Source organism: Ursus maritimus, unplaced genomic scaffold (genome assembly GCF_017311325.1).
Source record: "Ursus maritimus isolate PB19 unplaced genomic scaffold, ASM1731132v1 scaffold_2, whole genome shotgun sequence".
NCBI classification, from domain to species: Eukaryota; Metazoa; Chordata; class Mammalia; order Carnivora; family Ursidae; genus Ursus; species Ursus maritimus.
In genome coordinates, this window is record NW_024424452.1 from 101433773 (window position 1) to 101447011 (window position 13239).

General features: G+C 56.5%; 1 protein-coding gene across 2 annotated transcripts in view; it reads right to left on the reverse strand.

Annotated features, from left to right (window-relative positions):
* Positions 1-1103: 1103 nt before the first annotated feature.
* The window catches only part of LMOD1 (leiomodin 1), a 38913-nt gene continuing 26777 nt past the window's right edge, over positions 1104-13239 (reverse strand). Inside the window, exons 1-3 of one of the 2 annotated variants that reach the window (XM_040636451.1) lie at positions 4324-4914; positions 2639-4102; positions 1104-1851 (exon numbers count right to left, since the gene is read on the reverse strand). In XM_040636451.1, the coding sequence (XP_040492385.1) occupies positions 1825-1851; positions 2639-4102; positions 4324-4389 (1557 nt within the window). In that variant the 5' untranslated portion in view covers positions 4390-4914 and the 3' untranslated portion in view covers positions 1104-1824. Of the gene's footprint in view, positions 1852-2638; positions 4103-4323; positions 4915-13239 lie in introns of those variants that run through there. The other variant, XM_008685189.2, reaches the window with a different exon arrangement.

Sequence of the window (13239 nt, forward strand, 5' to 3'; positions counted from 1 at the left end):
TCTGTTTATTAGCTGTGTGATCATGGACCTGCAGGTTAACCTCTCTGGGCTGAACTTTTCCTGCAAAATGGAAACCTCCAGTGTTGAAAGAGCACCTGTAGCAACCGGCAGCATCTGGCTAAGGCCTGGCAACCACAGACACAGGGTAAATGGAAAGGCTAGCTGCACTCGGCTCCAGCTAACACCCTTTGAAGTCCACAAGGCAGTGGGTGTCTGCCCGCCCCCTCCGGGGCCCAGCCCTTGTTTCAGTTGTTGGGGTGGACAGGCAAATGGGTAGAGGGGAAGGGGCACAGAGTGTTCCCTGAGATCCAAGCTTTTTGCTCCCACAACTAGCCTGCCTCTGTATTTGGTCAGACCTAGCACAGCAATCCTCCTTCCTCCTTCACCCCAAAGATGGTGAAACTGCTGTGCTCCCTGCTGTTGAGATAAAACCCCAAGACAGAGAAAACTGCCTGTGACCCAGACCCAGGGTGGCCATTCCACAGTGCCAAGGGTACCGGTGCCTTTAAGTCCATCCAGTCAGGAAGACACTTTTGACGTGCACCTGATGGAGGGCAGGGGGCCACTGCTGGGTCGGGAGAGCGGCCTACAGCTGGAGCGGGAGGTGACACCGTCCCTGGGCACGCTGGGTACCCTGGTGTGGGGGCTGCTCCCCAAATGGTCATTCCCTTCTCTGCCCGCTCCGAGATGGCTGCCTTCCTGGGCTGGTGACTGCTGTGAGGAGCTGGCCCCAAGCCCACGGTGAGGAAGAGTCATGGAACGAGCATCCCCTGAACATGCCTAATATAGCCATCCCCGGGCCCTGTGCTCCACTCTACCCCATCACCCCCGAAAGCGGCTCTGGCTAATGACTCCAGGCAGCAGGAATGGTCAGGAGCAAACCCTGGCTAAGGCCTAGTTTCCTTGGCCTGGTCAGCCCGGTCAGTGACGAGCCCTCTACCCAGGCCTGAGGCTTTCCCTTGCACCAGACTTTCTGCAAATCTGAACTTGTTATGTGGTCAACTTGGGATGGCATGGCAGGGAACCTGAGCTTCTAGAGTCTTCCATGGGGCCCAGGGTGAGCATCAGGACCATCAGTACAGTACAGAGGTGGGGCACAGTCATTCACAACTAAAGGCTTGTATATATTATCAAAATCTTATGGAAAAACAGATACACAGCCATTTATACAACAGCAGGTGGGTGTGAGGGAAATGTCTGCTTTGGCATCAAACCTTCAGGACCAGCTGCCGTCTGTCCCTCTCCTCCCAGCTGGAGCCCACTCCCCACCAGGCCAGCTGCCCCTGCCATGTCCTCTAATTAGCCCAGGAGGGGTTTGAGGGTATCCTCAGCCCCTCCTCCTTCTGCCCTTGGGCCCTCATGCCCTTCTCAATCTTCTGCCATTGTCCCACACAGAGGGCCATGGGCCCAGCAGCTTTGCCCCAAGGGCTCCTCAGAGGCCTGAATCCTGGCCCTGGAGGGCAGTGGGGCTGGGCTGGTTATGTGGTCCTGATGGGACATCTTTCCTGGATCGCAGGCCTTTTGCAACTTGCCAGCTACTTGGGCCCCAGGCATGCCATCTTCTCAGTGACACGCTAAAAGGACTCTTCTTGTCTGGAAACCTCAGCTCCAGGTATAAAGGACATTTTTGGAGACAAGAAAAGGAAAAGTGAGAAGAGATAAGGCATCCTTCCTTGCGTGTGGCCAGGCCTCATGCTCTCCCATGGCGTAGGGACATCCACAGCAGGTCAGCCAGGAGTGGGGTGGGCGGGGTCTGTGCAGCCCTGGGAGGCGAGGCCGGGGCAGTCTTGGCATTGGCAGACAGTGCCCCCTGGCAGTCTGGTCCTACTGAAGCAGTTTGGGCACCTCCACCTGTAAGGGCAAAGCAGAGACCGTTTAGAGAGAGGAGCTCAGCAAAGGAGCCTCTGGAATTCACCTGGCCTCCCTCACTTCTGGAAACCAGACCCTCCTCCATAGCTCTCTGTGGAATGAGTACATGAGGCATTGACACGGATGAAACCTTTTTCCTTGTCTGTAAAGACTGGATGTCATCAAATGACCACTAACATTACAATTGAGGTTGTCCTTTATCTGATGGTGTCTAGCCCCAGACGATGTTGTGGGGCGAGGGTTAGCTGCCACCATGCAGTCCGATGGGCAGCTGACGGTGGTCTCTGTCGCCTGAGACGCAGGGTCTCTAGGGACGGCTCACGTGTCTGGGGCACTGATTAGACACAGGGGAGACTCTTCTGAGGGCTGAACTCCCAAAGACCTTTGGGATACACGGATCAGTAGGACTTGGCTGGTCCTGAGAGGGAATTCATAAAGGGGAGCTCGTTTTCGCTTTGGGAGTGGGGGAGAGAAGCCTTAATGGCGGGGCCAGGGCTACTAGGTAGAGACTGCGTCTCCATTTCTGGGAGACGCCCGTTTCGCTGCTGGGCGGCGAAGCGAGAGGCAGGGCGGGAGAGGCTAAAGGAAGCTCCTCGCAGGAAGGCGAGAGGCCCCTCGAAGGGAGGCAGGGGCGGCCGAGGTGGCCGGAGGCGCCGTCCGGGCGCTGCGGCCTGTCCACGAGCTGCAGCCTGCCGCAGGCCGCTCTGCCCACGTCGCCCCGCCAGGCGGCCTTCTCCTGCAGCCCTGCGGCCCGGGCCGCCACACTTACCTTCTTGAGCTGCTTGAGGTTGCTGGAGCGAATGGCGGCCAGTAGCTGGTCGCGGGAGTTCTTCTCCTGGACGGGGAGGACTTTGTCCCCCATCTTCCTCTGCGTGGCTGGTGACAGGGAGTTCTTCAGGTTCTCCATGATCAGGGGCGGCGCCAAGGGAGGCGGAGGTGGAGGCGGGGCGGCCGGAGCGCCCCCTTTCTTGGGCGAGTTCTTGGGCGAGGCCTTTGGAGATGGCTGGGGGGAGGCTTTGGGGGAGCCCTTGGCCAGGGCCCCGGGCTTGGGCACCTCCAGCAGATCCTTCTTGTCGCCGCCGGCCTCCTGGGCCTGCCGCTGCTCCTGGAGCCGCTTCTGTCGCTGCTTGTCCATGTTGCGGCTGAGCAGGTTGGTGACCGTCATCCGGGGCCCGGCCAGCTCGAAATGGTAGCCGAGCTTGAGCAGGGTGGTGTTCTCTTTGAGCAGCTTGGCGATCTCCATCTCGGTCTTGCCGCCGCAGATGTGCCGCTGGTTGTGGAAGCGGAGCTCCGTCAGCGTGTTGTTCTGCAGGAGGGCCCGGAAGATGGCCAGGATGCCTTTGCCCGTGATGTGGTTCGAGTCCAGGTTCAGGCTGGTGATGGTCTTGTTGGCCTTGAGCATGATGGCGATGGCGAAGGCCACGTGGTCGTCAGCACGCGTGTTGGCCAGGGCGAACACCTTGACCACCGTGTTGAACTCCAGAGCCTCGGTGAACCGGACCAAGATCTCATTTGTGATACAGTCTGAGTTGTTGACGTTCACCTCGGTCATCTCGGGGTCATTGTTCTTCACTCTCTCCAGAGGCTCATCAAATATGCTGGGAGCCGCTTCCTCCTCCGCCTTGGCAGGCCCTTCGGAGGGCTTGGTGGGGCAAGCCGCGGCTGGTTTCTCCTGCGCTTGGGTCTTGCTCTCTTCTTTGGGTTCCTTTTCACTTACAGCCTCATCTTTTTTCACTTTCTCCTCCTCCCTTTTGGTGTCCGTCTTCCCACTTCCTCTTTTCATCCGCTCATCCTCTTTCTTGGCATCTGCGCTCCTACTCTCCCCTTTTCCCTTCCCGTCATCCTCTCTCTTGCTTGTCTCCTTCTCCTCTCTCTTCTTGTCCTTGTCTCTGCTCGGCCCTGCACTCCTGTCACTGCCTTTCTTCTCGTCCTCCTTCCTTGGGGCTGCTGTCTTCTCCTCTCCTTTCCCCTCCTTCCCCGCCTCCTTCTTGTCCACAGCAGCCCTGACCCGGCCCTTGTCAATGCCCCTGATCAGCTTCTCCTCCTTGGGCTTCTCTCCGCTTTTGCCGTCAGCTTCATCTTTGTCTCTTGAGAAGCTTTTCTTTAAACCACCCCTCTTTGGCTCCTTCCCCAGGTCTGAGTCTCGTCTGGGGCCCAGAGGTTTTTTGCTGGCATCTCTGCCCCTTTCCTCTCCGTTCTTGGCATCTGTCTTGGTCTCCACTTGCTTGCTTTCCTAAGAATTCAGAAAAGAAAAATAAACATGAAGAGCTGGCTACAGAGGGACAGGAGTGAGTATGGGGACAAGTGTGGGGAGGATTTACATAACTGCCCTGGAGCCTCCAAAGGGCAATGTCCATTGAGAACACCCTAAGAGGGTCTGGATTCAAGCTGCAGAGAACAGGCTGACGGCAGACTCAAGAAAACCTCAGGGTCGTGAGGGGCCAGCATGAATACCTGAGGACGTTGTGGCAGGTCCTCCCCCAGGGGATTCTCAGATCCAGAGCTGCCCTTTTCTGTCATGGGTGATTGAGCAGGAATGCCCGAGCGGTCTGAGCCATGGTGGAACCCGACACAAAAGGAAAAATCACTAATACTGTTCCTGTCTTAATTTAAAATTTTGAAATTTTGGTTGCCATGGATTTTCTTTTTTTTTTCTTTTTCTTTTTCTTTCTTTTTTTTTGCATTAAATTCAATTTTTAAAAATATCAGTTGTCTTGATCACTGAGCTCTTGGGTGTCTCCTTGCACGTTCTGGGCTAGGCGAGTGCCTCACGTGCCTCACCCTAGCACTGGCCCTGCTTCCAAAGGGGAGATAGGTCAAAGGGAAAAAAAGTTGGAGGGACCAACATAGGGCTGCTAACATTTTATTTTACCAATTAAAGTTATTTATAAATCTGATCTACCATCATTCTCTCGTTGAAATAGGAAGGAGCTCACGATAAAGAAGTAAGATAGATGTTAACAGAATAAAGGCCATACCTTTATATCAGGTATGTGTAGCTTTTTGAAGAGCCCACGGTATTGTCCTTATTTTTTTAGTAAAAACTTTGCTAAGGACCAGCACCTCTCTGGAAGGAGCCCTGGAGACCACTGAGTGAGCTGATCTCAGGAGGACTCTGCCAGATTCCGGATCTAGGATTCTGGGACTCCGCGTGGACCACACAGACGCAGAGAAACTGTCCGGGGAGGCCTGGAAGGGAGTTGGCTGAGATGCGTTAAAGGCTGGAATTTTACGTGCAACGTGGGCCATCCTGTACTTCCGTGGGGCCCTGTATCTTCCTCCACGAAGCTGCAGAAAGTCTGAACCTTATTTTGAGAGTACTTGCCTCCCACCCGCCTTCAGAAGAACCAAAGAAGCATCAGGATTGCCTAAGGTTAGATATTAAACTGTCCAAATATGTTACATACTCTGGAGCAGCTGGGACCTCAAGGAATGTCCTTCCTAAAGGGTTTTTTTGTTTTTTTTTTTGTTTTTTTTTTAAGAGGAAGAGACTATGGCCTGATTATTAGAAAGGTTTTCTTTCTTTCAAGAGTGCCTGGCTGGTGTGTGGGAGGAGGGGGAGGAGGAAGGAAAAGCAACACTCCGGAAGGAATGGAGAGCTGGTTGGTCCTATGGAAACAGTTTGTACCTGCCCCTCAAACACATGCCATTGGGGACCAGCCCTAGGGTTTATTTAGCAGCAGAAGTCCTTGGCCCCTGTGCTAGAACCGCGACGGGCAGCCAAGACGCGCAGGGCCTGGTGAGGCAGGGCCGAGGAATGTGCCCCTTCTCTCCTCCTGCCTCATGGGGGTGGTTGCAGGAGGGCGGGGGGGCTCCCTGGGGCTTTGGTGGTGGAGCACGGGCTGAAGGACGCCCTCTCACACTTTCTCTGGCTCCCCGAGAACTGGATTTGACCCTTCAGATCACCCTTTCAGTGATGGTGACTTTACTGTTCCTTGATTTGAAAGGAAGAGGAAACTTGAGTATGCAAACAGAGGGAAATGAGGAGATCCAATGGGTCAGCCCCATTAGGACACTCCTAACATCTGCCCACAGCTCAGCCAGGAAATTCCAGCCCACCCCAGCTCAGAGTGGTTTTAAATTCCAGGCGCGTCGGGAGCATGGAGGTGAGAGCTGGGTGCCACAGCCTCTCCAGCTAGCCCAGCCCAAGCTCCAGAGGTCAGGCCCCCAAGGCAGGAACTCCTGCCCTCCCCTTCCAAATGCGCGCCCTTGGGATTGCTCAGCACGCACCGCCGTGCTGGGCCCAGCAGCCCTCTGCTTGATTCCCATGCCGCCCCACAGGCCTCACTCAGAGCGAACCTGGGAAGCCAGAGAGATGATAACCAGCAAGTTCGGGAAAAACTGGTTTCCGGTCTGTCTCACCAGCAGCTGCCAAGTCAGTGTAACCTTCTCGAACCTTGCCTGTTAGGGGCCGAGGCCCTCCTCTCCACCCCCCAGCAGCCCTCCAGGTGCGCCTGACCGCCCCGCTGCCCCAGAACCTTGCTCAGCAGCTGCCTCCTCTCCCAGTCAAACCCATCCCGCTTTCTGACCGGGGCTCCCATTCAGAACTTTCCCCTGCTCTCCCGTCAGGACTCCTTTTCCAACATTTTAACCCTCTCTCTGCCCTGACACCCTAGAGTCTGACCTACCCCCTTGGTCTTCATCCAGGACTACGCCCCACTCCCTCTTAGGGTTCTGTCCCCACACCGGGGGCCTAGTTGGCTTGGACCTGTCATGTGTCTGTTCTTCTGGAGGTGTTCCAGCCCCTTAAAAAGAACCTAATGAAAAACAGGCGGAGTGGGGGAGGGGGGAGTTGATTAATCATGGGTTTCCTCCAAATAGCCAGGAATGAGTGGGGCTGGGGCTTGTTGCAGCTCGTGCAGCCCTGAGAGCTCAGACGTTGCCTTAAAAGGAGAAGGAGCCCAGCGTCCTCCCAGGGCTGAGATTTCTGGTGAGCGAGCTCCTCGGCACATAGCAGAGCTGCCTCCTTCTTGCTTATCTGAAAGGGAGTCCAAGCCAACTTCTTTTGCTTCTAGAACTGGTCGTGCATCCTGGAGACCTCCAGAGGTTCCTTTTGCTTGTCTTCCTGTCTCTAGGCCTCCCTCCACCGTTCATCCCTTATAGCAAGAGGGGTTCAGGTTAGATATAACAAAGAACTTCCATAGAGCAAAGGTCCCCAGGCTTCTAGATGAGAGATCTGAGCACCAATAATTGTTTTTCCCTTTGGGAAAAGCTTCGGGTTAGGGGAAGGCCACGGGGAGGTTTGGCGATCCTTCATAGAGGCAGGGGAATGGAGAGGATGACCTCTGAAAACCTATAACGACCTGTGAGACCTTGCAGGGATCTAGCGATCAGACTCAGAGGTGAGAAGCCGCTCCCTTCCCCCATCTGCTCCAGGCCTGTGGCCTCACGGCATTGCTCTGTCTGCCACTTGGGTCAGGATCCCAGTTACATGCCTTCGACGGTTCGACGCAGCATCTCTTCCCTCGTGTGGAGCCTTCAGATGCTACTTCCTCTAGAAGTCTTGTCCGATTGACCAGAGGAGAGAACATTTTAACACCTTCCTTGCCAAAGGGGGAGAGGAAAAGAATTGTCTGTCTGGAAGTCCCCAGAAAATGCGAACTTGCTGAGGGAAGGCCAGACCCTCCTGTGCGTGCTGCCCTCCGCCCGCTGTGCCGATTAGCTCGTGGAGACCACCGCCAGGCCCTCTCTTTCCTTCCTGTGACGCCTGGCCTGCGAAGTGATCCTGCCCGAGGCCGGTGCAAGACGAGATGCGCCCAGGGGAAAACGTCTCAGACAGGACACGGAAGGTCTGGGTCTGTCGAGTTCGCTCCAGCCCCTTGCTTACGAGGGGGCAGGGCCCAGGAGGGCAGGGGTGGCTGGCAGTGACTGCACCCCTCACATGGGATCCCACTGCCATGAATCCAGGCACGTTTGCTCCACCCCCAAAGCAGGTCTGAGGTGAGGTCAATTCAGATGGTCCCCCGGGGCATCCTGGTGACACAGACAGCCCTCAGACCTTCTGCCTGGAGGCTCAAGCTCCAGGCTCGGGGCAGGGACCCTGGGGTCTGCAACTCTGCTCTCAGTAGACTGTCTCCCAGGCCTGAGCTGAAGTCCTGAGGGCACAGAGGCCTTAGGGGCTGAGCTGACTAGAAGCAGGCATTTTTAGCTTGACTCTGGACTACAGCCTGCCTCTTGTTTCTCGTGGATCAGGTTATATTTCATAGGAGAGCGTCAGGGAAATCTGTGGCCTCTCCTAGTCCCCCCAGTGCTCCAGCCCCTCACCGTGTCTCCCTCTTGGTCCTGCACCAGTGCTCCCCACCAGCCCTCAGCGTGCCTCAGAGCACAAGATCATGTTTCCCTGCTTCTCCCATGAAGCTGGCCCTGCAGGGCTCTGGGGCCCTGGCCCCACTCACTCCAGCCACCTGGAGACCTGGTATCAGGCACCACAGCTGCCAGGGTCATCCATCTGCAGGGAGAGCTGGCTGCAGGCTGGAGCAGGTGCCACAGGTCCCTTACGCAGCCAATGGCAGGGCAGGAAGCAGAGCCTGGGGCTTGTGGGGACCAAGAAGCTTCCCTCCCTGCAGCCTCCTGCCTCATTCTGCATGGAATGCCAACTCTTTTATTGTTTTCCACCAAGAAGAAAGAGTCTAGATTGTTCTGACCAGAAGTTTCAGGAGGGCCACCTGCCATGTGGGAGAAGCATCATTCCTGGAGCAGGCAGTCCGGGGGAGGGATGGCAAGGCCTGTTTCCCTTGGTGGTCTGTGGGGCAGGAGTCCTCCCCAGGGGCTTAAGCCAGCTCAAGAAACAGAGAGCTTCAGGTTTTCTTTTCTTTTCTTTTCTTTTTTTTTTAAGTAGGCTCTATGCCCAATGTTGGAGCATGAACTCATGACCCCGAGGTCTAGAGTCACACGCTCTACCGACTGAGGCAGCCAGGCTCCCCTGATCTTTCTTTTCTTTTCTTTTTGAAATTGAAGTATGATTGACACACGATGTTACGTTAGTTTCAGATGCACACATAGTCATTTGACAATTCTGTACGGTATGCATAGGGCTTCAGATCCCCAAACCACTGATATTGCCCCTAAAAAGCTAAGGTTCCCTCCAGAGCTGTCAGGAAAGCTGGGATTGTTCCGAGGGCATCCTCCCTATGGTGGCTGGGAATTTATTGGCTCTGCAGGAGCTGGCCTGTGTGCAAGTCCCAACTCTGCCCCCGACTGGCTGTGTGATCTTGGGCGGGTTACAGCCCTCCTCTGAATCCGTCGTCTCATATGCAAGATGGAACTGACCAACCCCGAGCCCGTCACTAGGTCGCAAGTGGTTGTAAGGAGACTTCTGCCAAGGCCGGGGGGGGGTGGTGAGAAGGGCTTGAACCAGAGATGAGCTGCGGGGAAGCCCAGCCCTCCCTGTGAGAAGCGCTTAAGCCTGCAGGCAGGAGGGCTCGGCCTGCTCCCGCCCGAGGCCCGGCCGTGCTTAGTAGCTTAGTATTACTTAGAAGGCTGAGGTGAAGCGCTTACCCAGTGGTCCGTGGAGCTGCCTCTCGTACTTCTCCGTGGAAAGTGACATGACCATGTCGCAAACCCTGGAAAGCTGCCTGGAGAGCTAGAAGCTGCGAAGGGACCAGGTTGCTGGGGGAGCTCTCCCCCACCCGCTCCCCCCACCCGCTCCCCCCAGTCCCACGGTGACAGAGGCGGGGGTGGAGTGGGGTGGGCACAGGTGTCACCGCCCCAACAGGGACCACTGGCTCTCGGGTCCTGCAAGCGTTGGGGCCTGTGTGGGGCTGGGGGTTCTCGAGAGACAGCCCCTCCGAACTCCTCCTGTGACCTGACTCAGTCGTCCACCCTGGCTCCCTTCCCCAGGAGGTAGAGACCCCCATCCTGGGGACAGAGCGCCGCATAAGGCAGCTCAGGAGGCAGGGTGACAAGCTGACGGCAACGTGCGTGGGGCAGACGGTGCTGAGGCTGGGGAGCCCGCCGGCAGACTGACCGCTTCGGCGGATAGCTTCTCTTCAGGCCGGCCCGAGGCTGCAGCCTCCCTAAAAAGGCCCGGCAGCCCCTTTCTCAACCATTCCCAGACTGCCGTTCCCTGACTCCTGCTCTGGCAGTGGCTTGGGGACAAGGTCTTAGCGTCTCCCAGAAACCCCCTTTTTTGGTGATCCCAGCCCTGACCCTTTTTGGATCATCCCGGGTCTGCTTCCCCTACTCAGCGCCCCCAGCATAGCGAAACATCGTCTCCGCTGGCTGTTGCAGGATGAGCTCGGAGGGGTCCCCTTCTATTCATCCCTTGTAGCTGTTCAGGGGTCTCTGGGGAAACTGGGACCCCACAGGATGGCTCAAGAAGGAGGAAGGCACTGGGGACTGAGGCCAGAGTAGGGCTTTAACCTCCCTGCCTTGGGTTCACATCTCCGGAAACATAATTTTGGGGGTGCTCAAGGGCTTATACACAAAGACCCATGTGTATGCTCAGTTCCCGCCTGTGCCTGGAACATACTTTATCCCCTAAGGGGCGCCTGGGTGGCTCAGTCAGTTACGCATCTGCCTTTGGCTCAGGTCATGAGCCCAGCATCCTAGGATCAGGTCCCACATCAGGCTCCTTGCTCAGCGGGGAGCCTGCTTCTCCCTCAGCCTGCACTCCCTCTGCTTGTGCTCTCTCTCTCTGACAAATATATAAAATCCTTAAAACAAAATCCCCTAAGAAACAGGGGCTCAAAATGAAATTCCTAATTTTGGGGTGGGGGCTGTACCATCTGGTGTAGGAGCTGCAAAACTGTCTTCTCACCACGACTTCTGGAACTCTGACGACTGCACTTCTAGAGGCCTCAGCCCTGGAGCACGGTGGGAGGGAGTGTGACAATGCCCCTCGTGGGGGCCTGCCCATCACAGGTGCCTCTGTACATGCTTGTTGGGATGAGGCCAAAGTGCACCAGCCCCAATAATCTGCTAGGAGAACGTCAGAAATGGGCAGGTATCAGGCTTGGGGAGAACACCCCCCCCCAGGGGACTCCGGTAGGGCCCCTCAATGCTGGGGACCAGCAGATGTCTCAGCCCTTTTCTGGTCCCCGCCTGCAGCCCTGTGGGTTGACGGTGTGAGGGCTAATCCACACCTAAGCGACATGGCAAGCCATGTTGGAGGCTTGCGCCCCCTTGTCCCCCAAAAGAATGTGGGCCGAAAAGAGCCTCCAAGCTGACCAGGGCTCCAGAGGGTTCATCTAGGGCACCTCCCTGGGGGGACGTGTGCACCTGGCGAGCTCTGAGCTGAGAAGCCAAGGCTCATGCTGTCACAGAACTAAGAAAAGCTGCTCCCCGCAGGCATCCCAGAGCCCCTTGCTACCCTGTCCCCACCCGGCTTGGTCTCTCTCGGCCTTGCCCGGGGCTCTCCAGGACCAGCCTGCCAGGAGCGTGTGAATCGACTCTTGGGGTGGTAGGCAGGCTCCAGACCCCTTGGCGGGTGTTCACAGCTGGCTGGGCCGAAGGCCTGGGAATGGCACCACGATTGCTGGAGAAGGGCAAAGCAAGCTCGGGCTGTCCCTTTACCCAGTGAAGAAGCTACATGCCAACACTGAAGGGGTTCGTTTCATGGTTTGGAGCCCCATATTTCGAAAGGGCATGCTCCCCACGCCTGGCTGCCAGTCCACCGGAGAAGTCAAGCGCCATCCTGTTCCCCAAATCCTCAGTCCACAACAGCTTTCTGATGCTTTTCCTCTCCAGCAAAACCATCGCTAAATTAGGAGGGCTTCTCAATGTGCTGTTGCTGGCGTGGAGCTAGGAGCTCCTGCAGCCCTACGCTGGCTCCGCAGGGTAGTTACTGCCGTGGTCCCTGGTTCACAGAAGAAGAAACGCAAGCCCAAGGTCACACGGCTGTTACGGGACGAAGCAAGAACTCGGATTCTAGAGTCTGAGCTTTTCACCTCTCTCTTCCACCGTCGTGTGTGAGTGGGCTGTACGCCAAGCCATTCTTTCACCCAAATGCCTAGTGTGGAGATAGCCCTTCACCCCCCGGCCGCCCAGCACTGAAATAAGAACGTTAATAACAACATCCGCGGCCACCCTTCATTTAGCGTTTACAAGGCGGGAGATCCTGTGCTAAGTGCTTTACAGAAGTCGCCCGTCTAATTCACTCCTCTGCACTGCCACCAGAGGAGGGCACGGCTTGGAGAGCTTCCAGCCTCCCGGGAGGGAGCTCAGGGGAAGGCTGGCCGGTAGGAGCCACAGCCCTCATAAACAAAAAGGTCTTCCTTTCCCACTGTTCCCGGCAAGCTTTAGTCATGGTCTTAGTGTCCATCAGATTATGATAGGATCTGAGAAATAAACCACGGAAAATTCACCACTTTTGGACACTGTTGCTCGGGGGCAGTGATGGCTTCTGGGGGTCAGTGGTAACATTGTCTCCACTTTGCAGATGGTGGCATTCTAAAACAAGTTACTGGAGTTCAAGCTCGGAGCTCTTGGGTTCGAAAAAGATCGTGCTCTTAACTCCCATCTTATGATCCCCACTGTCAGACACTAAAGAATGAATAACTCCAGGCTCCTTCCAGGTGCTCCCAGCAAAGCATATGACACAGTCCTGACGTTTGCCACCTGGCCATCTGATCCTTTGGTCAGACACACGCTTGAGGAGCGACACTTCTCCTGGGTGCTGGGCTCAGCTCTGGGGGCACGGAGATGGCTAAGCAGGACTCCTGGAGAGCTGGGAGAGGCACCTGGCCTTCCCGTGGATTTCATGTCCAGGCTAGAAGGAGGGGCCAGCTGGGATGGAAAGGCCCATGGCTCTTGCTAAGGCAGGGTCAAGGGGAAGGCAGCCTCATGAGGATAAAAATCAAGGTGCCGGGACGGAGAAATCTTTGGTCAAGCTCGGAGGAGGAAACCCAAAGGGTACGTGGAAGGCGGCAACGACTAGAAGCCTGGGAGGAGGGCTGCGGGGGCGGGGGGCTGGCAGCACGGGAGAAGAGCCACGTGGCTTTGACCACAGAGACCAGCACTAGGTCTGAGCAAGTCCTCACGGCAAGGAAATGCGCGTGGAGCGCGCATGCCGAGGAGGAGGCTCCTGTCTGCAGCCTCACCTGCTCTGCTCTGGCTCCCGAGCCCCATCCTACAGCTCTGATCCTTTAACAGGCAGTTCCGCACCCCATTCTCAGCTGGTTAGCCTCTGAGACAATGAAGCATTGCACGTGGTCTGCTTTGGGAAGTCACCCCGGATCCCTCAGCCCCTGCCCGGACCTCCTCCCCCACACCTCCCAATCTTGGCTGCTATCACTCTGTCCCTTTGTCCACCTCCTACGGGACCGTGGCCAGGAAGTACACCGCCTTCTTCACTGGCTCCCCTGCAGATAGCGTGGTGCCTGGTCCATAGTAGACGCTGTTGAATGAATGAATGGAGGAGGGAATGATGGC